Below are 22,207 nucleotides of genomic sequence, written 5' to 3'. Positions count from 1 at the left end.
GATGAAGGAGATCTTTGTGTCTGAATGAAAACATGAAACCTCCAGGTTCCAGGTGCTGCAGATGTTCTGCTCACCTGCAGCACCTCCTGAAGGAGCAGAGCGCTCTGAGGCCGCTGGGCCGCACCAACCTGCCGCTCCGGGTCCACCTGCACAGGTGAGGTCCCGCCGGCCCCCTCTGGTCCCGGGTGGGACCCGGTGGTCTCAGGAGTCTGCTTGTGGTTCAGGTCTCTGGTGGAGCTGCTGCTGGACTTCATGGAGACGCTGGAGGAGGAGAAGCTGGACGCAGTCCGCCGCGGTCCGGCCCTGGGGGAGGAGCTGGCTCAGCTGGTGGGTCACATGACGTCATGGCGTTCCCCTGTGAGGTCATCGTTGACTCTCTGCTGTCACTCAGCTACTGGCCCACGTGGTGGAGGGTTTGTCCAGTCGGGTTCTCCAGAGGAGCTCAGTGGGATGACCTCTGACCTCTGGCTCATCATCATTGTGTCAAATATTAAAGACTTGCTTTGTTTTCCTGACAAAATGTGACTGGTTTAATTCAACATGAACCTTTTAGTTAAAACACAGATCTTCTTCATCTTCATCACCATAAATCATGTCACTGTGAAACTAAATCTTGAGTGTTTTATTGTTAATTTGAAACCTTTACATTAACAATGAAAAGTCCCTTAAGAAGCAGGAAGTCATGTGACTAAAGAGCTGGAGACCAAAGTGACCCTCACAGGCCACCATCTGATTCACCACAAACCAACTATTGATTAATAGAAATAAAAAGGCTCTTCTGCGTTATGGACATTTACTCGTTTCTCAGGTTCTTGTTGAAGAAAGAAAAGTTTATGACACCACGAGCAGAACGCTGCTCATCAATAAAGTTTCACATTAACAATTAATTATACAACACTAAGTACTACATGGAGGGACTAAACGTTGTACTTCTATGTAACTTTAATAAAAACACAAGTAACTAAAAAAAAGGAACAAAGCAGATAATGTGAAATGATCTTTAATGTGACAATATTTGAAGTTAAAATTTGAGTACAATTTATCAAACAGATCCATTAGTCGTATAAAATGTCTTCTTGAACATTGTGACACATAAAGATTAAGATTAAACTGTAATTAGGAGCCAACATCTAAATGATGATTATTGATTCATCCACAGAGGCATCGAGCACAGAGACATTAAAACACACCTCGCTGAGCTCTTTCACACGTTCATCTGCAACAGCACAAGTCCCAGAGAGCTGTGGACCCCCAGAGTCCAGACCAGCTCAGGTACCCCTCACCTGCTCCACCTGCACCTACACCCACATGGACCTCCATCAGCTGTACAGACTGAACTAGGTGGTGAGCAGAGAGGAAGGTTCTCCACCAGGAGGAGACTCTCCGTCCTGAAGAGGACACAAAGACACTGAGGAACTGAACCAGAACCCAAACCCAGGATAAAGAGGTTCAGTGAATGTGGTGCTGAAGGTGTGGAGGTGGATCAGTGAGTCAGAGGAGACTCTGTAGAAGGACAGAGAGCCAGCAGGACAGTCCACATACACTGCTACTCTATGAGAGGAGGAGGAGGAGGTGATGCGTGTTTCTGTCTCATTGTGACAGACAGAGTAACCTTCATCAGAGCACCACAGACACCAGGACTGATCATTGTGTCCAAACCAACAGTCTCTACTGTCTCCTTTCCTCTTGATTCCTCTGTAACTCACTGATACATTAACGTATCCGCTCCACTCGACCTCCCAGTAACAGCGACCAGTCAGACCAGTTCTACACAGCAGCTGAGGACAGGAGTCAAATCTGTCTGGATGATCAGGATGTGACTGAACCTCCTCCTTCTTCACACATGTCACCTTCCTGTTGTTGTCAGACAGTTTGAGTTGTCTGTTTACTGTGTTTGTGTCGATTGTGAGTTCACAGGAATCTGATGAGAGAACAAGACACAATACAGCTGCAGTTATTAATCATGTGTTCATCTAGTGACATCACAGAGGTGAATGAGTGATGTCACAGTGTGATGAATCCAACTCAAAGCTCACTTACACTTCCTCAGACCTGGTGTCATCCATCGGACTCCAGCAGGCTCCACCCTGAAAGGAGGAGGGGGGTCAGAGCAGCATGGAGACATGGACATGACATCACTCTCATACACACAGCTTGGTCCTTCATGTCCACATGGACCACCTCTTCTTCTTCTGATTGGCCCATGACCACAGCTCATCATGTTCACTCATTCATCATCTGTGATGATTAGTGCATGTTAACGTGTTATAAACCTACTACAGGCCTAAAGTACTACCAGCATGAAGTACTACCAGCATGAAGTACTACCAGCATGAAGTACTACGAGCACAAAGTACTACGATCATGAAGTATTACCAGCATGAAGTACTATGAGCAGGAAGTACTACGGGCACGAAGTACTACAGGACTAAAGTACTACCAGCATGAAGTACTATGAGCAGGAAGTACTACGAGCAGGAAGTACTACGAGCACAAAGTACTACCAGCATAAAGTACTACCAGCATAAAGTACTACAGGCCTAAAGTACTACCAGCATGAAGTACTACGAGCATGAAGTACATCAGATACAAACAACCAGACTTCAGCACCTTGATGCTGAAGAACTGTGGACAAACCAACGAAGAAGAATGAAGCGTCCTTAGAAGCCTCCCAACACGCACCAACACACACGGCGTGAGGAGGACACACAAGTTGTGTGAAACAACAGTGACGAGCAGGGCTGGACTGGGACAAAAAAAGGACCCTGGCATTTTAGCTCAGACCGGCCCACCACAATCGGTCGGACACAACCAGCAACCAGTACACTATCCTTGCGGTCCCTGTAGATCTGCACATCTACTGTTCTGTTCCCCAAAGCCCATACAAAGCTGAGAACTACTGTGAGTGCCATGGACCAGTGTAGAATTGCAAGTATAGGTCACTATACTTGCAATTGGGATAGTTCCCCCAAAAATGAAAATTGTGTCATTATTTACTCACCATCAAGTTGTTTCAAACCTGTGTGATTTTTTTATTCTGCTAAACAAAAAGAAAGATATTTTAAAGAATGTCTGTAATCAGACAGTTGATGGACCCCATTGACTTCCATAGTAGGAAAACAAATACTTTCCTCAAAATATCTTTCTTTTTGTTTAGCAGAATAAAGAAATTCATACAGGTTTGAAACAACTTGATGGTGAGTAAATAATGACACAATTTTCATTTTTGGGTGAACTATCCCTTTAAAGAGCACAAACCCTCTTTAATGTGACACCAAACAACATTTACCTCTAATTGTTGAGACACTTCCCATAAAAAACCTAAACAAACAAATAACTCACACAAAACGTCCTGATTATATATATATATATAAAATGTAGATGATATTAGAAATTCAGAAGAAACATTAGAAAATATCCAGTTAGTTGAATATACAGCTTTCAAAATGCAAAGTGGGTTTTTATCCCCAAATAACATACGTTAGTGACCTCTTCTAACGTGTAATCAAAATAATCAAATGGCATCATTTACGTTTTTTTCTAGAGAAGAAGGGCCGTTATGAGTTTTAAATGGTTACATTAGAATATATAATATATATAATATCCCAAGTTGCAATTGAATAAGTGAACTCTCAACTCTGCTCACTACAAAAACAGAGCTAAATATCTCATGCTGTTATTTGACTTTAGCTGAGTGGCCATTGCAGCAACTTTTAAGTGACAATTTGACAAATGACAACCTGACACTCAGACTTTATAATAGCAACAACAGCCTTATTAGAACATTCATTAATGGAGGTAAATGGTCATCATCTTGGTTGTAGCCAGCTCCAGCCCCGATTTCCAATCACAGCCCGCTAAGTCAAAGACGCGCGAAAAACTCCCGGTTGGTGTGAAGTTGTGACGCATCACTCCAGTGTGCGCGCGGGGGCCGGGTGAGAGCTGTCCTCTCTGTGGAAATGAGCAGTGATGCTGGCGCTGCAAAGAAAAAATAGACTGTGCAAGCCCGGCCGCCAGCACCCCCCGTCAGCTCGCGAAAGTGTCCCTGATTTGGGGTTGGGAGAGTTGGCAACCCTATGCTTCTGCAACATGTCGTCAGGTTCTGCAGTAGTTTTGACAACTGAAGCTACAGCACTAAACATGTCGGTCATTTTTGAACACGTTGAGGCATCAACCTCTAGATTTATTTATTTTTGGCCCGCAATTTCTCCGCAGCCCCCTTGCTCTTAAGGTTTTGTTCCTCCATCCTAATCCACACATTTCTTACTGGCTCGGAGTCACTGACTGACACACGGAGAGGGAGGGGTGGAGCCTGCTAAGAGATGATTGGGCCGGCCCAGTGTCAGTATGGAAAATGAACCAATGGGCCGCTGTCCCTGCTTTATGGGCCGGTCGAATGAAAAAAAATAAAAAAAATAAAAAATTGTATAGGCCTATCGACCGGCCCCCAAGTGCGTCGGCCCACCCCGATTACCAGTCCAGCCCTGGTGACGAGCTGCAGACTCTCAGTCTGAAGAACAACATCTGCTCCTGTGGAAGGAGGTTCTCTCCTGCTGCTCATGTTGTTCACAAGAAGAAGAGAAGTTCTTCATCATGTGGAACTTCAATGACCTCGTGTGTCTCAGCAGCTGGATCAGTGCAGAGTGACAAAGTGAATTTATTCATTGTGTAACTGCTCAAGCTGCATCAATGGAAGTCATTTTCAAGTAAATCCACATTCTTTACAGACTGAAAGTCATTTCTTTGAGCTGGACCACTTTCCCTCACTAACAGGGAGCCTGACTCCTGAAGACCAGCTGCTTCATGCATCATGTGATCAATGACCACTGACTGATGTTTCTTCTGCTTCAACTTCAGGAGGAATTTATATCCTGTGTGTCAACTTGTAGTCGCTCAGATTGCCTCTTGTGTTGTTCTGATGACATTAATTATGAATAAAAACACACCATTTCTGATGTATTATTGACCTTTGACCTTCTTCACTGTGGTTTCACAGGTGGTTCAGTGTCTATCACCTGTAGTCTGCAGGTGAAGATGTTACAGCTCAGGTGGGTCTGCAGCCACAGAGCACTGCCCGAGTCCCCCTAGAACTTTGGTCCAGTCCTAAACAAACCTCTTTGGGCTCTGACCCCCCAGGGGGCTGTTGCACCAAACCCGGATGAGGGATTAAGTCGGATATCCAGGTTATTCTGGAGGAATTTAGCTTGACTTGCTTGAATTAAACCGGGCCAAGTAACCATGGCGATTTATTCTTTGAAGCTAACCTGCTCCAGACCAGGCTAAGAGCCAGGCTAAGATGAATCCTGCAGCTCATGGGTTAAATCAGCTGATCTGGGTTTAACAGTTATTCTGTTGTGTTCTGATGTATTTTTATTAACATTTTAGAAGTGTGTGTTTGTCACTGAAGTCCTTAGCTCACATCTTCATGACCTTCATGGCCTCAGAAGAATGTGTCACATCAAAGAGGATTTCCACATGTGGTAGAAAACAACAGGACGAGGAAATAGGAGCCATAGGAAAGGCCAAAAGGAAACGGTTTAGCCACTACACATATAGTGCTTTACATGTTGCTACTCAAAGACACTTCACAGTAAAACCAGCACATTTACCACATGAACACAGATACAGCAATAAAACCAACACATAAAACAGTCAAATTAAAAGCAACTAAAACAGAGTGTACAACTTTCCTAGTAAGGAGATATTTTTAAATCCTTCCACATTCAGTCGATTGTCTGCCAGACTTTTTCTCTGTTTAATTACAGCTGCCGTGTTCCTTGTTTTGTGTATTATATGCTTCACCTCCTCATATATTTGATCAGTAGCTGATCAGCAGGTGAGAAATATGCTGCGCGGCGTCTTCTCCATTTCAGCATCAGTGAATGTGTGATGGACACCGTGGTCTACTTAAGAAAGCTGTGGACCTGCACTGATCCCAGATATGTGACCTGGATCCACTGAGCTCCTCCTTCTCAGCGCGACTCAGCAAACGTGCAACAGATTAAGATCAAACTAAGTCAAGCTGAGCTTAATCTCTTTCTTTATTGAACATATTGTTTCTTTAACTGTGTCATTTAGTAATAACGTGTGACTAAAGGACAACACACACTGGAGGCAGATGATCAGCTTCTAAACATCCAGGTGACGACGTTGACTCATATCAACCCACCATGATGCCGTCAACGTGTCAGGAGACACCTCTGTCCTCTCTGATAACAACAAGACAAGGCTCCAGAGACACAAGCCTTTCATCACCTTCCTCCCTGTTTAGGGAACAGTCATCCTGACTACTCTTCCTCACTACTTCTGTCTGTGTTGATGGTCTGATGTGGGAAACAGTTTGATGAGTCTCTGGTAGTTTGAGGTCAGCTTGGTGTCTCAGGGTCACATGACCAGACTGACAGTGGGACAGAGAAAAGGTTTCCAGCTCTCCCTCCTCTACCAGACTGATGGTCTGTGAATGCAGCAGGTGTCTTCATACCTGAGAGTCTCCAGTCTCCAGTGTAGATCATTCAGTCCATCAGACAGCAGCTTCACTCCTGAGTGTCCTGGATGGTTGTAGCTCAGGTCCAGCTCTCTCAGGTGGGAGGGGTTGGAGCTCAGAGCTGAGACCAGAGAAGCACAGCCTTCCTCTGTGATCATACAGCCTGACAGGCTGCAGACACACAAAACAACACACATGTCACATGACCTGAGGGAGCTGTGAGGGCTGGAAGGTCACTGCAGGACTGAGATACTGTCGGCTAGTGAGGGATCATGTGACCATTATTACTTACTGGTTTACAGACAGAACAAAACACACAAAAAGCCCATTAAACTGTACATCAACAATCTTATAACTGATAAATATATTTCCAAAATTTCTATTTCTAACATTTTAGTGAAAACAAAGTCTAACAAATGTTTACGCAAATATTTGGGAAATAAATATTTTATTTTAAACATACAAGAATCATATGAAGTAAAAAATGTACCATTGATGTAAATAAAGACCAAGTGGACATTGAATCCTGACCTGAGAGACTCCAGGTCACAGTGTGGACTCTTCAGTCCATCACACAGCAGCTTCACTCCTGAATCCTGCAGGTCGTTGTTACTCAGATCCAGTTCTCTCAGACTAGAGGACTGGGAGCTGAGGACTGAGGACAGAACTTCACAGCTTCTCTCTGAGAGGTTACAGCCACTGAGTCTGAAGAGACAACAACCAACAAGAAAAATAACATTTGTGTTAAAATTAAATTCTCTTTAGTGATGAGTTTGAACTAAAATGAAATCATGATGATCAAAGAACATTTGTTCAGTGAATGTTTTTACAATTGTTCTTTTTCTACTTTAAAACAGGAGAAAAGCATCAGTTAACAGTAGAGACACACATTAAAGTCTTCATTCTCTTTCCCACTTCTGATTTTCTCCTTTTCATTCGTTCATTCTATAAAACTCTGATCACAAAGCCTAAATAAGTAGATATAGGTAGATATTTAGGTCCTGATGAATGAATCTAACTGAAGTAAATCCACTACATGAACTGTTTTTAGGTTTCATGACCAGTTTGTTTCTCTTGTGTCCTCCGGTTTTCCTCCACCTGCTCTGTGCCTCCACATCCTTCACCTGCACGGAGCAGCTCTTTCAAAAGCCTCCACCTGTCACATGTTCTTGTGCGTTTTTTGTTGCTTAGTAACAGACGTACGTGATGAGACGGTTTAACACCGTCTTCTCTTGATGTGGATGTGAACTGGTTGAAGTGCTCGTGTCTCCAAACGCTGGCTTCTGTCACCAGAAAACGGAGCAGCCAGGTCCACATGAACATCTCTGCTGGCCGACCAGCCCCGAGCTGTTAAACGGGTCTTCATCTCCACCACATCGGTCTCTTAGTTCCTCGTCTTTAGCCTGCTAACAGTTAGCTAAACTGAGACAGCTGAGCTAAACCAAGGAAGCTCACTCACACTCACTGAAGTGTTAAATAGTCGTCGTGGTTCGTATCGGTGAAAAGAACCACTGCTGCCCCACAGTGAGCGAGCGGTCTGGGTCCGTGGATGATGTCATTATGACACGTTAATAACCGCCGTAAGGGGGCCGTACTTTGTCCACGTCTGTTAGGTTCATGCAAATTTAGGGGGAAAAAGTATTGACTTCTTCAACCACCAACATTTCTGTCTCATTAACGAAAGTTAGAATAGATTTAGTCATAGTTTAGTTTTAAGATCTTTTTTCGTCTTGTCTTAGTCATGGAAAAAGGTTGTTAACGAACCTTTTTTCTCAAACTAAAGAAGGGATCAAACTAAGAATAGTGTGAGATTGGGAACTTGCGGTATAATATTCATTAAATCTGAAATCTTGTTGGAGAACTAATTCCTAGATTGAGGAGGAGATGCTTTTTACTCTGCATGGAGCTGATTCTTTAGAGACACATTTAAATCATTAAAGACAAACTTAATCTGACCTGAGAGTCTCCAGGTCACAGTGTGGACTCTTCAGTCCATCACACAGCAGCTTCACTCCTGAATCCTGCAGGTGGTTGTTACTCAGATCCAGTTCTCTCAGACTAGAGGACTGGGAGCTGAGGACTGAGGACAGAACTTCACAGCTTCTCTCTGAGAGGTTACAGCCACTGAGTCTGAAGAGACAACAACCAACAAGAAAAATAACATGTGTGTTAAAATTAAACTCTCTTTAGTGATGAGTTTGAACTAAAAGGAAATCATGATGATCAAAGAACATTTGTTCAGTGAATGTTTTTACAATTGTTCTTTTTCTACTTCAAAACAAGAGGAAAACATCAGTTAATTTGCTCTACTGTTAACAGGAAGTACTGTAGTATCAGTATCAGGATGAGGAAGGAAGATTTAATGTTGTTAAATAGAGATGAAAATATAAAGTTAAGCTTCTCTATCCTCCATCTGACTCGTTTTAAAGAAAGATAAAGAGAGAAATTAACCTTTTTCGTCTGATTTCATGTTTTTCATGTTCTGAATCAGAAATAAACAACCATGATGTTGAAATGAAGTCATGATGAATGAATCTAACTCTTTACTTACAGAACTTTGTTGGAGGCTTTGACCACTGGCAGCAGCCTCAGAAGAGCCTCCTCTGAAGCTGAGTATTTCTTCAGGTCAAACACCTCCAGATCTTCTTGTGATGACAGTAAGATGAAGACCAGAGCTGACCACTGAGCAGGAGACAGTTTATCTGTGGAGAGACGTCCTGAACTAAGGGACCGTTGGATCTCCTCCACTAGAGAACCATCATCCAGTTCATTCAGACAGTGGAACAGATTGATGCTTTTCTCTGGAGACACATTCTCACTGATCTTCTCCTTGATGTACTGGACTGTCTCCTGATTGGTCTGTGAGGGACTTCCTGTCTGTGTCAGCAGACCTCGTAGGAGACTCTGATTGGTCTCCAGAGAAAGACCCAGGAGGAAGTGGAGGAACAAGTCCAGGTGTCCATTAGGACTCTGTAAGGCCTGGTCCACAGCACTCTGGTAGAGACACTTTGGTTTAGGTTTGCCTCCAAAGACTTTAGACAACAGGGAAGTTGTTTGTTCTTCTGACAGCAGATTGACACCAGAGCTGAAGAAGGTCAGATGGACATGAAGAGCAGCCAGAAACTCCTGAACACTCAGATGGACGAAGCAGAACACCTTGTCCTGGTACAGTCCTCTCTCCTCTCTGAAGATCTGAGTGAACACTCCTGAGCACACTGAGGCTGCTCTGATATCGATGCCACACTCTGTCAGGTCGGATTCATAGAAGATCAGGTGGCCTTTCTGCAGCTGATCAAAGGCCAGTTTTCCCAGAGACTCGATCATCTTCCTGCTCTCTGGACTCCAGTGTGGATCCGTCTCAGCTCCTCCATCGTACTTGACCTTCTTCACTTTGGACTGAACCACCAGGAAGTGGATGTACATCTCAGTCAGGGTCTTGGGCAACTCTCCTTCCTCTCTGGTCTTCAACACGTCCTCCAGAACTCCAGCAGTGATCCAGCAGAAGACTGGGATGTGACACATGATGTGGAGGCTTTGTGAGGTATTGATGTGAGAGATGATCCTGCTGGCCTGCTCCTCATCTCTGAACCTCTTCCTGAAGTACTCTTTCTTCTGGGGGTCAGTGAACCCTCTGACCTCTGTCACCATGCCAACACACTCAGGAGGGATCTGATTGGCTGCTGCAGGTCGTGTGGTTATCCAGAGGCGAGCAGAGGGGAGCAGCTTCCCCCTGATGAGGTTTGTGAGGAGCACATCCACTGAGGAGGTCTCTGTGACATCAGTCAGGATCTCATTGTTGTGGAAGTCCAGAGGAAGTCGACACTCATCCAGACCGTCAAAGATGAACACAACCTGGAACTCTTCAAACCTGCAGATTCCTGCTGCTCTGGTTTCACTGAAGAAGTGATGAACAAGTCCCAACAAGCTGAACTTCTTCTCTCTCAGCACATTCAGCTCTCTGAAGGTGAATGGAAATGTGAACTGTATGTCCTGGTGGTCTTTGTCTTCAGCCCAGTCCAGAGTGAACTTCTGTGTTAAGACTGTTTTCCCAATGCCAGCCACTCCCTTAGTCATCACTGTTCTGATTGGTTCTTCTCCTCCAGCTGAGGCTTTGAGGAGGTCTTCTAGTCTGATGGTTGTTTCTGGTCTGGCTGGTCTCCTGGATGCTGCTTCAATCTGTCTGACCTCATGTTCTTCATTGACCTCTGCAGTCCCTCCCTCTGTGATGTAGAGCTCTGTGTAGATCTCATTCAGAAGGGTTGGGTTTCCTGCTTTAGCGATGCCCTCAAACACAGACTGGAACTTCTTCTTCAGGTTGGATTTGAGTTCACGCTGACAAACTGGAGCAGAAAGTCCTGAATGAAGACAAGAAGATCAATGAGTCACAGAATAGATCTTCTATTTAGTTTTAGAGAAATTAAGATAAGTAGGGATACAACTAGATTAATATCCCTGTAGATGAGTTACAATTCAACAGAGTGAGGGAGAAGCTAACAGGAGGCCCATAGACGATATAGTGAGACACCAACTAGACCAGGTTTCAAAGATATGGAACGACAGGAGTCATGGTGACACTGGGGTTTAGGACGAGATGGTGCAGAGACACCAGCCTCATGTGTGTGTATGTAGACATTTGGAGGAGAACAGGAGGGTCAGCTGACCAGACTGAGCCAGTTAGTCCAGCATCAACAAGCAGATAGAAGGTCTAGTGAAGGACAAGAGGAAGAATAGTAGGACAACAACAGGAGGAGAGTTACGTAGTTAGATTGAGGGGAGAGCTTCACTCAATCAATGGTCAAAAGATGTATGAACTATGTGTTGTATCATCACCTCGTTGGTGTCTTTCTGGAAAGAGCTCGGTTTATTTGTGGCTCCAATAAATCTCTGACTTGAAGAATTCAGGTCTCCAGTGGGTTCTATGTGTGTTACTGAAGGTTCTTGGTCTGTGAGGGTGTGTGGGTCCTCATCACCAGTCAGATAGATCAAGTCAGTAAGTTACAGAATACGTAGAAAATAGTTGAAACTAAGAATAAATTAATCCACAACATCAGCAAGTCTTTAGAGAAACCCTCTTACTGCTCTGCAGACGCTCAGCCAGATCCTCCTGCTTCATTCTCCTCAGGAAGTGCACTGAGATCTTCACAAATGCCTCTCTGCTCCTCCTCTGCTCTTCATACAGCACCTCCTCATCCTCCTTCTCTAAGCATTCTGGGTAATCTGAACTCAAAACCTTCTGGATCTTCTTCAGCTCGTTCTTCACAAAGGTGAGGATGTTCTCCTCCAGCAGCTGGAACAGAACATTCTATGAATGACACCAACTAGAACCATGGAAGCCACCATCAGGTCCATGTTGGACAGATGGACAATCCACTGGTCTACAAAGTGCAGCATGGAGATGATGGTGAACTGAGAGATGTTTAAGTAGTTGTTCATGTACACACCATGAAGATGGAGTCCAGGTGGGTTTGATGCTGCTGGGCAGACTCTGTGGGAACCTCTGAGCTCTCCTGGTCCTCTCTGTGGAGGAACATGAACCATCAGCTCACATGGTGTTTGGACCATCAACACCAAGAGAACATTAGGTAAAGGCATTGGCTTCTGTCATGATTGATCACCATGGAAACCAGATGCTGAAGACTGATGACGGACAGTTTATTAGTTGAGTGACAGTGTTTACATCTGAGGATGTTTACAGTTAATGATTCACACTTAAACCCATAAGGACCAATTAGATGAAGATAAGGAGTTCTGTCATGATGGATCGTCATGGAAACAACACTTTAAACAATGAACGAACATTTCTGTGATTAACAACTGAGGATCTGAACACTTCTTCATCTGTTTAAGAACTTACTTTGGGTCAAAAGAACAGCCTCCATCTTTGAAGTTCATCCAATCATCAATAGACCGATCATCTTTGAAGTCAATCGGATGACCTTTAGACCGATCACTCTTCATGGACACACATCTGGGTTCAGGAGACTTTCTTCTCTGCTGATGTGAACTGAAAGAAACACTGAGATTACATCATCACATCATCATCTAATCATGAAGCATCATCTCACATGGTGTCCGTCCTCACAGAGACCAAAACAAGGTAAAGGTCCATGACGTGAGGTCTGGATGTGGACCACATGACTGTAGTGGTCTAGGTCTACTGGTCCTGCTGGTCCCACTGAGAATCAACAGCTCACTGTGTTCTTCACCAGTCCGTTTGGTTTAGTCCCAACAGGTCTCACCAAGTCCTCCATGGAGCTCTCCCTCCCTCACTGGACACTGCTGAAGGGCCCTGGAGCAAGAAACCCAGAACCTCCACCAGAGAGTCTGGTAGAAACACCTCACCATCAGCTTGAGACCCTCACCTTGCATCAGCAGAGGGACGGACGTCTTTGAAGACTAGAGGAGGCTCCATAGACTGGTTACTCTTCATGGACACACAGCTGGGTCCAGGTTCTGGTCTCTGATGGATCCTGGTCACACATGTAGAACCAGAGTCAGTGAGTCAAAGACGTTGGGACATGGAGACGAGTGGAGGACAGTTGGAGATGGTCCTCTCACCTCTGAGCTTTGGTCTGTCTGTCATGTCCCCCACACAGAGGAGCTTCAGAGGGAGGGACACTGTCCTCTGGGTCCTCAGCCTGATTCATAGCAGAGTCCACACCTTCACACCTTCATAACAACCTGCTGGGAGATCTCACACATTATTCATCTTCATCAGGACAAACACACAGAGCTCATTCACCTCACATTCACGTCACAGCAGCAGATGCTGTCGGCCTCTGTCACACAATCCCAACCTGCTCCCTCAGCGACTGTGGCTTGGATCCCAGGTCCTGTTGACCTGTGTCCATGTGTCCTTGAGCAGGACACTTCACCCACATTGCTGCTGTGGCTGTGAGTCCTGTGTGAATGTTGGTCACTGATGGACAGGTGTCTCTGTGTGGTAGCTGCTGTCATTCATCAGTGTGTGAATGATGACATGGAATTACCCAGAAGTCATTGTGACGTTAAAATGAGACGACAAGTGAACGCAGGGAGGCGTAAAAAAAGGTAAAGAAGAGGCACAAGTGTGTTCAGGCTGTCATAAAAACATGTTTACATCATTACTTAAAACGACGTCAGCAAAGAGCCTAAAAGACGTTCAAATCAGAGTAAAAAGTACAATAAACCAATTTGACGTTGTCACGGTAACGTAGCAACAAAGTGTCCCTTCAGATTTACAACATTTACGGAAATTCCGGACAATAAGCTGCTACTTTTTCCTCTATGACCACTGCATCATAGATATTAAATACTATGTAATCACTAATGATGTCACCTATCTAACTGTAGCTTCCATTGATTACTGCATCATAGATATTAAATACTATGTAATCACTAATGATGTCACCTATCTAACTGTAGCTTCCATTGATTACTGCATCATAGATATTAAATACTTTGTTAATCACTAATGATGTCACCTATCTAACTGTAGCTTCCATTGATTACTGCATCATAGATATTAAATACTTTGTTAATCACTAATGATCATGTCATCTATCTAACGGTATGTAGCCTCATTGATCACTACATTATATACATACAATACTATGAGGTTAATCACTATTAATGTAGAGACACAGAAGAGGTTCAGGTACATCACCATTTTAATTAATAGTGATGTTTGTGCATTTAACTGTACGATGACACCACACTGATGATCAGCCTCTTGATGTTTGAGTAACAAGGAGACAAACGGTAGGTGTGTGTGGAATGTGTTACTATCCAGTAAAATATTTACTGTTTAATTGTTGTTACTGTGCCCAACGTCCTCCTTTATGAAACCATACAAAAATAAAGCTAATGCAGTGTGATGTAATACAACAGCCCTAATTTGAACGTTTTTGTTTCTTCCATCCAATATGAATCAATATTAGATTGACACCTGTCATTGTAATCCAGTAAAGTTCAGCAGCACCACAAACTACAGCTGCTCCTCTTCATCTGCTTTAAAAAGATGTTGGACTGTATAACAACTCTGATCTGATCCATTGACATACTTTGCCTAATTATTTTATGACTGATTATATATATTTAATGATCAATATAATATATATAGTTTCTAATTTTAAATAAAAATGAAACAAAAGCTTGATAATAGTAAAATACTTAACATAAAACGTATTAGCGAGACCAACTGACGTGGTGACGTCATTAAGTCAGCTGCTGTTCCAATTGCGGAAACGACCGATCTCCCGAAAGCGCGAGTCCGTCTCCCGAGTCTGTTCTCGCGAGAACGCAGGTCCGTTCTCGCCGTCTTAGTTATTGAGAAAGGGCCATTTAGAGCAGATGTTCTCTACTGACGGTTATACAGTGACGTCACAGCCACTTACGAAGAAATGCGTTTAAGAAAAGATAAAAGATAGAAAGTTTTTTTTCCAATTCCGTTTTGAAACGAACAAACTGCAGAAACCTGGTTTCCGGGTTTCTGTATTTCCGGGTTTGTCGTATAAACGGTTTAAATGAACCTTGAAACGTTTCACGGCCCGTTAACACATAAACACACACATAAACACACACATAAAGACACACTAAAGCACACATTGTGTATCACGGACATACTCACAGGATCTGAACACTTTGAGATGTTAAAGTGAAGCTCCGGTAACTTTCTGCTTACGCGCTGTTGCGCTTCTTCTTCTTCTTCCTCTTCTTCTTCTTTTATTGTTTATTGGCGGTTCGGTGCATTACCGCCACCATCTGGACTGCAGGGTGGAGCAGGAGATTATGCAGAACACTAAGAGATGAGATAAAGTACAGAAAAAAAAAAAAACTTGATCCGTTTAACTAAATTCGTTTCTCTTAAAAACTGAATAATGAATAATTCTGAGCGTTTGTTTGGCCAGAATATCAACGTGTTCATTCCCCTCCACACCAACATGGGCTGGTACCCAGATGAATTGCATGGTTTGACCTCTAATTTCCATCCTATACATTATGAGGAATATTTCATTGATTATATCATTCCTGATATTTGATCTACCGGATTCTATGCTGGAAAGTGCTGAGAAACTGTCAGATGCAATGCAGGGGCGGCTGATCTATTATGGGCGCTGGGGCGCCGCCCCTCCTACCAAGTAAAAAAAATATAAAAATAAAAAAATAATTAAGTTTGAAAAAAAAAAACATGACTTTCTTCTGTACGTGTTTTTCACACTAGAATGAGGGAGAGGGGGTGGGGGGGGGGGGGGTCTTTTTGTTTGCCAGCTTCATCATGTGCCGCATAACATCATAAATGTGTAGTTTTCTTTTTACAGTCTATGGTAGTTTTACGCTCGGGGCGCCGAGAAAGGGCGCCCTCACTATCTAACCAATGGAGCTCTGATATGCTATAACACGTCACTAAATATGATCAATTCAACCAATCAGTGACGCGCAGTAATAATTCTCCGATGGGCGCTTTGCCTCTGCGCCCATCGGAGAATAACATGAGTTTTGTGTGGTCACGCGGCAGTGAGATTCGAGTTGACAATGGCGCCGGCGTCACACGAGAACCGTGCAATCTCTTCTTCAAACTCCGTTTGAAAGAAGACCACTGGCTGAAAAACAAAAAATAAAAGAAATGGGACCGGACCAGCCACAAATTAACATCAGACAGCAGGTGAAAGACAAGGAAGCGTCGTACACTAGAGGCTTTTCGCGGACATGGTACACTAGGAAGCCGTGGCTAACCGGCTGTGGAGTAACTAACTCGCCTTTTTGCTTCCCTTGTTTGCTTTTTAAAACTGCAGCGACCGATCGAGCCTGGTGTGAAAACGGTGTTCAGGACATGAAACATTTTTCGGAAAAAATTAAAAAACACAAACACACAAAGACGCATATGGACAACTGCCTGAAATTTGCGTTGCTGGGGAAGGCTAACATTGCTACTCAGTAGGATGATGGCCATCGACTTTGTATAAGAAGGCACAATGAGGAAGTGGAAAAGAATCGATATATTCTTTCTAAACTGATTGACTGTGTTAAATTTTGTGGTGCCTTTGAATTGGCTTTGCGTGGCCACGACGAGACTGAAGCCTCTGAAAACCCAGGCATTTTTAGGGGCCTTGTTAACTTCGCCTCGTCGTTGGACGCTGCTCTGAAGGAGCACTTGGAGGGAGCTACTGTGTTCAGAGGTACGTCCAAAACGATTCAGAATGAGCTGCTGGACTGTATGCTGACTGTTGTTAAGGAGTACATTCACGAGGAGGTGACTGCGGCTGATTATATTGCCATTCAAGCCGATGAAACATCTGACGTGTCTGTCCAGTGCCAACTTGCCCTTGTACTTCGCTACATCGACCGCTACAACGTCATTCAAGAGCGCTTTTATGAGTTCATGCCGATTGAAAACGCGAATGCTGAAAACATCGCTCAAGCACTTTTGGAAAGGATGAGTGCATTGATCCCACCCAAAGACAAGACAAAATTAATAGCTCAAGTTTATGACGGAGCTTCATAGTTTAATAATTACATTAGATGCTATTTGTTTTTAAATCGTTACTTTGGTGTTAATGTAATAAACAGCAGAAATCTCCCTCAGCCCCCCCTACTTTTTCCATCACCAGCCGCCACTGATGCAATGACGGTGTTGTTAATTCCCCTCTTATCCAGCCACTGCAGGGCCAATAGAATTGCTAATAGCTCTGTGGTATAAACTGACACATGATCTGACACTCTTTGCCTGATGCAGATCTCACTCGGGATATAAACTGCTGCTCCTGCACATCCTGTTTTGGGGTCTTTAGATCCGTCCGTAAATATGAACGTAAAGTCTGAGAAGTGCTGATCAAAATAATTCTGTACTATGCACCATGCTGGCTTTTGCTTCGACTTATCCTTCAATTTTTGCTGTATCCCAAAGTCTACCTTTGGAGATGGGAATAACCAGGGAGAGATGGAGGAGATTGAGACTGCAGGGCGATACTGTAGTTGACACAACCCTGCTTTTCCCGCCATTACATCACCTACCCACCCAAAGCTTGTGTGGTTGGGTTCTCTATGTTCCCAGCAGTCTGTCAGAATGCTTTTGGTTGGGTGAGTTCCACGATGCCCCTGGAGATGAACCCAGTATGCCAGCATTAACTTAACTCTTCTAATCCTCAGGGGCATCTCTCCCACTTCCACCTGCATTGCTGATACCGGAGATGTTGTGAATGATCCACTGATGATTCTCAACGCTTGAGCTTACATCCAAATTGTTGAGGTTTGTTTCTGCTGCTGACATGTAAGCTACACACATCTCATGATGCCCAATATGTATTTTGCAACGATGCTCTACTTGCTCCCCATTCCCTCCCTGTCAAACACCGGAGTATATTGACGACTTTTTACATTTATTCTTGACCTTGTCTAAATGTATGTTCCATGTGAGCTTTTCATCGAACCAAATCCCCAGAAATCTGACAGTTTTAACTTGCTCCAGATTTTTATTATACAATTTTAGGGCGATGGGTGCGATCAGAGAAGCAAATAACTTGTGTTTTGGCTACAGACAGCTTGAATCCCCATTTGCTGACCCATTCCTCCTCCACCGCTATTGCAGCCTGCATTTTGCTCTTAACAAATGAAACATTACGGCCTCTTACCCAAAGTGCTCCGTCATCTGCGTACATAGACTTTTCTTATGTTCTCTTCAACCTGAGAGAATATATCATTTATCATTATATTAAATAATAACGGACTACATACACTACCTTGCAGAGTTCCATTATCGACAATATACTATATACAGTATATATTTGAATATTCTGTATCTACTCTTACCTGTATTTTCCTATCAAGTAAAAAGTCCTTCACCCAGTTATACACCCTGCCACCTATTCCCATTGAATTCAACTTAATCAGTAACCCTTCTTTCCACAGCATGTCATGTGCTTTTTCCACATCAAAGAAGACAGCTATTACTACTTCTTTGTTAGTCTGTGCTTTCCTGATGTTGCTTCTAAGCATAAGACCGAATCCATAGTACTTCGACCCCTACGGAACCCACTCTGATGTGGGGATAAAAGACCTTTACTCTCTATTAAGAACGTTAGTCTTTCTGTGACCATCCGTTCCATGATTTTACATAAGTGAGAGGTCAGGGCAGCAGGTCCGTAGCCATTCGGGTCCGACGGATCGTTTTAGAACTATTACAGCTTGTTTCCACACTGATGGCAGTTGGCCATTTTCCCAAACTCTATTATAAAGTCTTAACACGTTGCCCAGAGCATTTTCTTCCATTTGTTCTAACATTTTATAGCATATACCATCTTTCCCTGGTGTTGTTTGTCTATTCCTACTAACTGCTCTTCTCAGTTCAAACATCCTAAATGGCAGGTCTATCGGGTCTGGTTCCTCTTTATTCTCTAGTATTTTGGAATTCTCCAAACATGCCTCATCCCTCCAGTGTCTGGCCTCATCAGTTAGGTTGTCAGAGCTGTGCACCTTTCTAAACGTGTGTGAAGAAGTTCAGCCTTTTCTTTACTGCTGACCGCCATTTTGTCCCCACCGTTCATCACTGGTAACTTATAGTTCCTTCTGACCCCCCCATTCTCCTGATCATGCCCCACACGTCTGACAGCTGGACCTCTCTTCCAATGCTGCTACAATATTGCCTCAGAATGTGCGTTTTTGGCTTCTTATTGTTTCCCTTACTATTGCCTGTGCCCTCTTATAATGGATCAACGCCTCCTGGGAATGAAGTGGTTTCATTTTGCCTTATTTCTGTTTTTTATAGCTTTCCTACAGTCATTATTCCACCAGGGAACATTCTTGGTACGTTTGGTTCCTGCACTTTTAGGGATTGTCTCCTCAGCAGACCGAATTATTTCATGAACTAATTCTCCATTAAATATATTTATATCCATTTGATAACCTTCTTTAATTCCCCCACATCTTGTTGCACTTATTTCTTTGTAACTGTCCCAATTTGCTCTTTCCAACTTCCATTTAGGATTTTTCTCTCTCTTCTCAAAATACATTGTTTCCCCAACTTTAGTCACTACGGGGTAGTGGTCGCTGCCCATTGTCGTATGTTCTAGCCCACTCCATGTGCTTACACCTGCTAAAGTACTGTTTACAAGTGCTGCCTCTGTATTTTGAATACTTTTATATCGTGTTCCTTCCCCGTTGAGACAAACCAAACCGTGATCATCTAAAAGTTCTTCCACCTCAACACCATTTGCATCTGTGCTCTTGCTTCCCCATAATGTATTATGATGTATTATGTAATGTATTATGATGTATTATGTAATGTATTATGATGTATTATGTAATGTATTATGAGTTGAAATCCCCACACCATATTACATTGTTTTGTACGGCTCCCCTTACCTCCTCTAATATACCTTTGCTTATCTCCCCACATGGATCATAAAAGTTAATTATATCTATATCACCTCTTTTACGCCTCCACCCCGGCTCGGAAGAGGAGGTGGAGGCGTAACTGCCCAAGACCACGCCTGTTGGATGCTGGAACCTGTACCCTATGCACCACAATAACAATCAATACACAAAATAATAATGAAAAGAAAGGACAAGTACATACCATATAAACACACACAAAATGGTAGACAGGGGATAGGAGGGCTAACAGGTAGCAAGGCCTGTGGAGTAGGGCCAGCGCTCTGTCAAAGCAAAGAAACAAAAAGAAGGACCCTGAGCTTCACTATTCCTCTAAAGCTACCTGCTAGTATGATCACAAACTCACACGCACAAAGGTGCAGAAAGACACACAGATAAGTGTTTGTTCCACTTCTTCTCAATGTACAAAGAATTAAAATACACAAACAAGGACACAATTCAAACCTGAAAATCAATAGTTGTATTCATATAGGAATCCATGTATTTATTAATGATTTATTGGTTCAACCTTTCATAATCCTGTTCAACCCACAGAGACTGGGCCAAAATATACTGGTAGTCTATTTGAAACATGCACTACAAGTTTTCATCAGCAGAGGTCAGCATAGAGTTTGCGATGCATTGAATGAATGAACCTTCTTCCGATACAATTGGCTGGAAAGCTTCACTTTGCCATCACTACATAAAACACAGTGTTAACAAACAACATAAACCAAATAAATCTCAGCGTTTCTCTCTCAACCTCTATCCCAACAACCCTCCTCGCAAGCCCTCACAAACAAACATTTATAGAGGAGAGCCGCGCTGGATTGGCTGGAGAATCACCTGCCACGCCCACATCGTCAGCAGCAACTCACCACACCTGTGAAGCACCGATTGAAACAGAAGAGGATGGGAGGAGAAAACACAAGCAGCAGCCGGACGTAACAACCTCTTTGTGTCCAAACCTTCACCACAGTGGATTCATGTTCCGTATTAACCTGCATTATCTCATAACTCACCTCATTCTGTATGAATGTTGCTGCTCCTCCACCTTTGCCAGATTCCCCATCTCTTCTAACAACAGAGTACCCTTTAATCCCCAAATCCCATTGTGGTTTTATACAGATTACATTAGGTTTCTCAATTAAATTATCTATGTGTTTCTTAAACTCCGGTCCATTTGCTGTTAAGCTTCTCGCATTCTATTGTAATATAATAAGCACCATTAGGAAGATCCAGCCCATGTTTGAGATGGTTGTGTTTCTTCATCTAGTGTCTCTAACAGTTTCCCACTTTAATCCTTCCACTTCCAGGTACTTTGACTCGCTGTACCTGTGCTGCTCTTTTGCTCACCTCACATCCACCGCACGCTGAGTTGTGCAACATTTCAGCTTTGCTCCTTTGGTGCATTTGCCGAACTCCTGGTCTCCTCCGCATCTTCCACACCTTTGGTTTCCTTTACACACAGCCGCCACATGTCCAAATCTCTGACACTTGTAACATCTGAGTGGAGGGGGGATGTACGGCCTGACCTCATAACACAAGTATCCAATATAGATTGTTTCTGGTAGTTTCACCTCCCCAAAAGTGATCAAGACTGAAAGGCTGTCACTTTTCATCCCATTTCTGTTCGATTTAATCCGTTTAACTCAGTTATTTTTGCATTACTTACGTTTGTTTTAACATCGTCCTCGGATACATTGACTGGGACTCCTGAGATGACCCCCCTGACTAGTTTTTTGTCACCAGCCATGGAACATTGCACTTTCTTGCTATTTATCGTATTCATCCTAATTGTCCTTCATCCCTGCACATTATCAGCAAGGATCCATTTCTCTGCACTTTAGCACTCGTTATCTCTCCAATTTCCTTATGTATAGATCTAATGAGCCGGATTGGACTCCACTCACCAAAAGAAGCCCCTTCTGGCGTCAATTTAACGATGACCTTGTAGTCATCCCTCCTCCTCTCTGTTGCTTCTCCTCTATCAGCATATTCACTGTCATCCGATTGGTCACTTTGGATCTTTGGACGTTTCTTTTTCCGCACAGTCTCCCACTCTCGATCTTTCCCGCCACCTACTTCCATCTCGCCTGACTCTCTTCCTGCTACGTCACTTCCCTCTGCCACCTGTCACCTGCCACCTGCCACCTGCCACCTGCCACCTGCCGCCTGCCACCTGCCACCTGCCACCTGCCACCTGCCGGTCCACGCCTCCCCTTTAGTGTTTATCGGCAGCTTGCATCCTTTTATGTTGCACTACCGCCATCTTCCGGATTTATTTCTCTGTTATATCCTTTTTTCATATTCTTTTCACCAGACCTGTTCTTAATAAAAAATGTAAAATAGTTTCTCTACATTGTTCGTTCTCCC

At 43.5% G+C, this 22,207-nt stretch overlaps 1 protein-coding gene across 1 annotated transcript; it reads right to left on the bottom strand.

Moving 5' to 3' along the window:
• Window positions 1–1,037: 1,037 nt before the first annotated feature.
• On the bottom strand, window positions 1,038–15,550 carry LOC134104129 (NLR family CARD domain-containing protein 3-like). The gene is made up of 11 exons (XM_062557453.1): window positions 15,093–15,550; window positions 13,043–13,168; window positions 12,847–12,954; window positions 12,339–12,488; window positions 11,926–12,001; window positions 11,561–11,771; window positions 9,036–10,839; window positions 8,441–8,614; window positions 7,016–7,189; window positions 2,041–2,087; window positions 1,038–1,921 (listed from the first exon to the last, which is right to left on the bottom strand). The coding sequence occupies exons 2-11, from the start codon at window positions 13,129–13,131 to the stop codon at window positions 1,338–1,340; spliced, it is 3,417 nt and encodes a 1,138-aa protein (XP_062413437.1). The 5' UTR covers window positions 13,132–13,168; window positions 15,093–15,550; the 3' UTR covers window positions 1,038–1,337.
• Between the last annotated feature and the right edge of the window lie 6,657 nt (window positions 15,551–22,207).

The sequence above is a fragment of the Pungitius pungitius genome, chromosome 14, assembly GCF_949316345.1.
Source record: "Pungitius pungitius chromosome 14, fPunPun2.1, whole genome shotgun sequence".
NCBI classification, from domain to species: Eukaryota; Metazoa; Chordata; class Actinopteri; order Perciformes; family Gasterosteidae; genus Pungitius; species Pungitius pungitius.
This window is presented reverse-complemented; position numbering and strand designations above follow the sequence as displayed.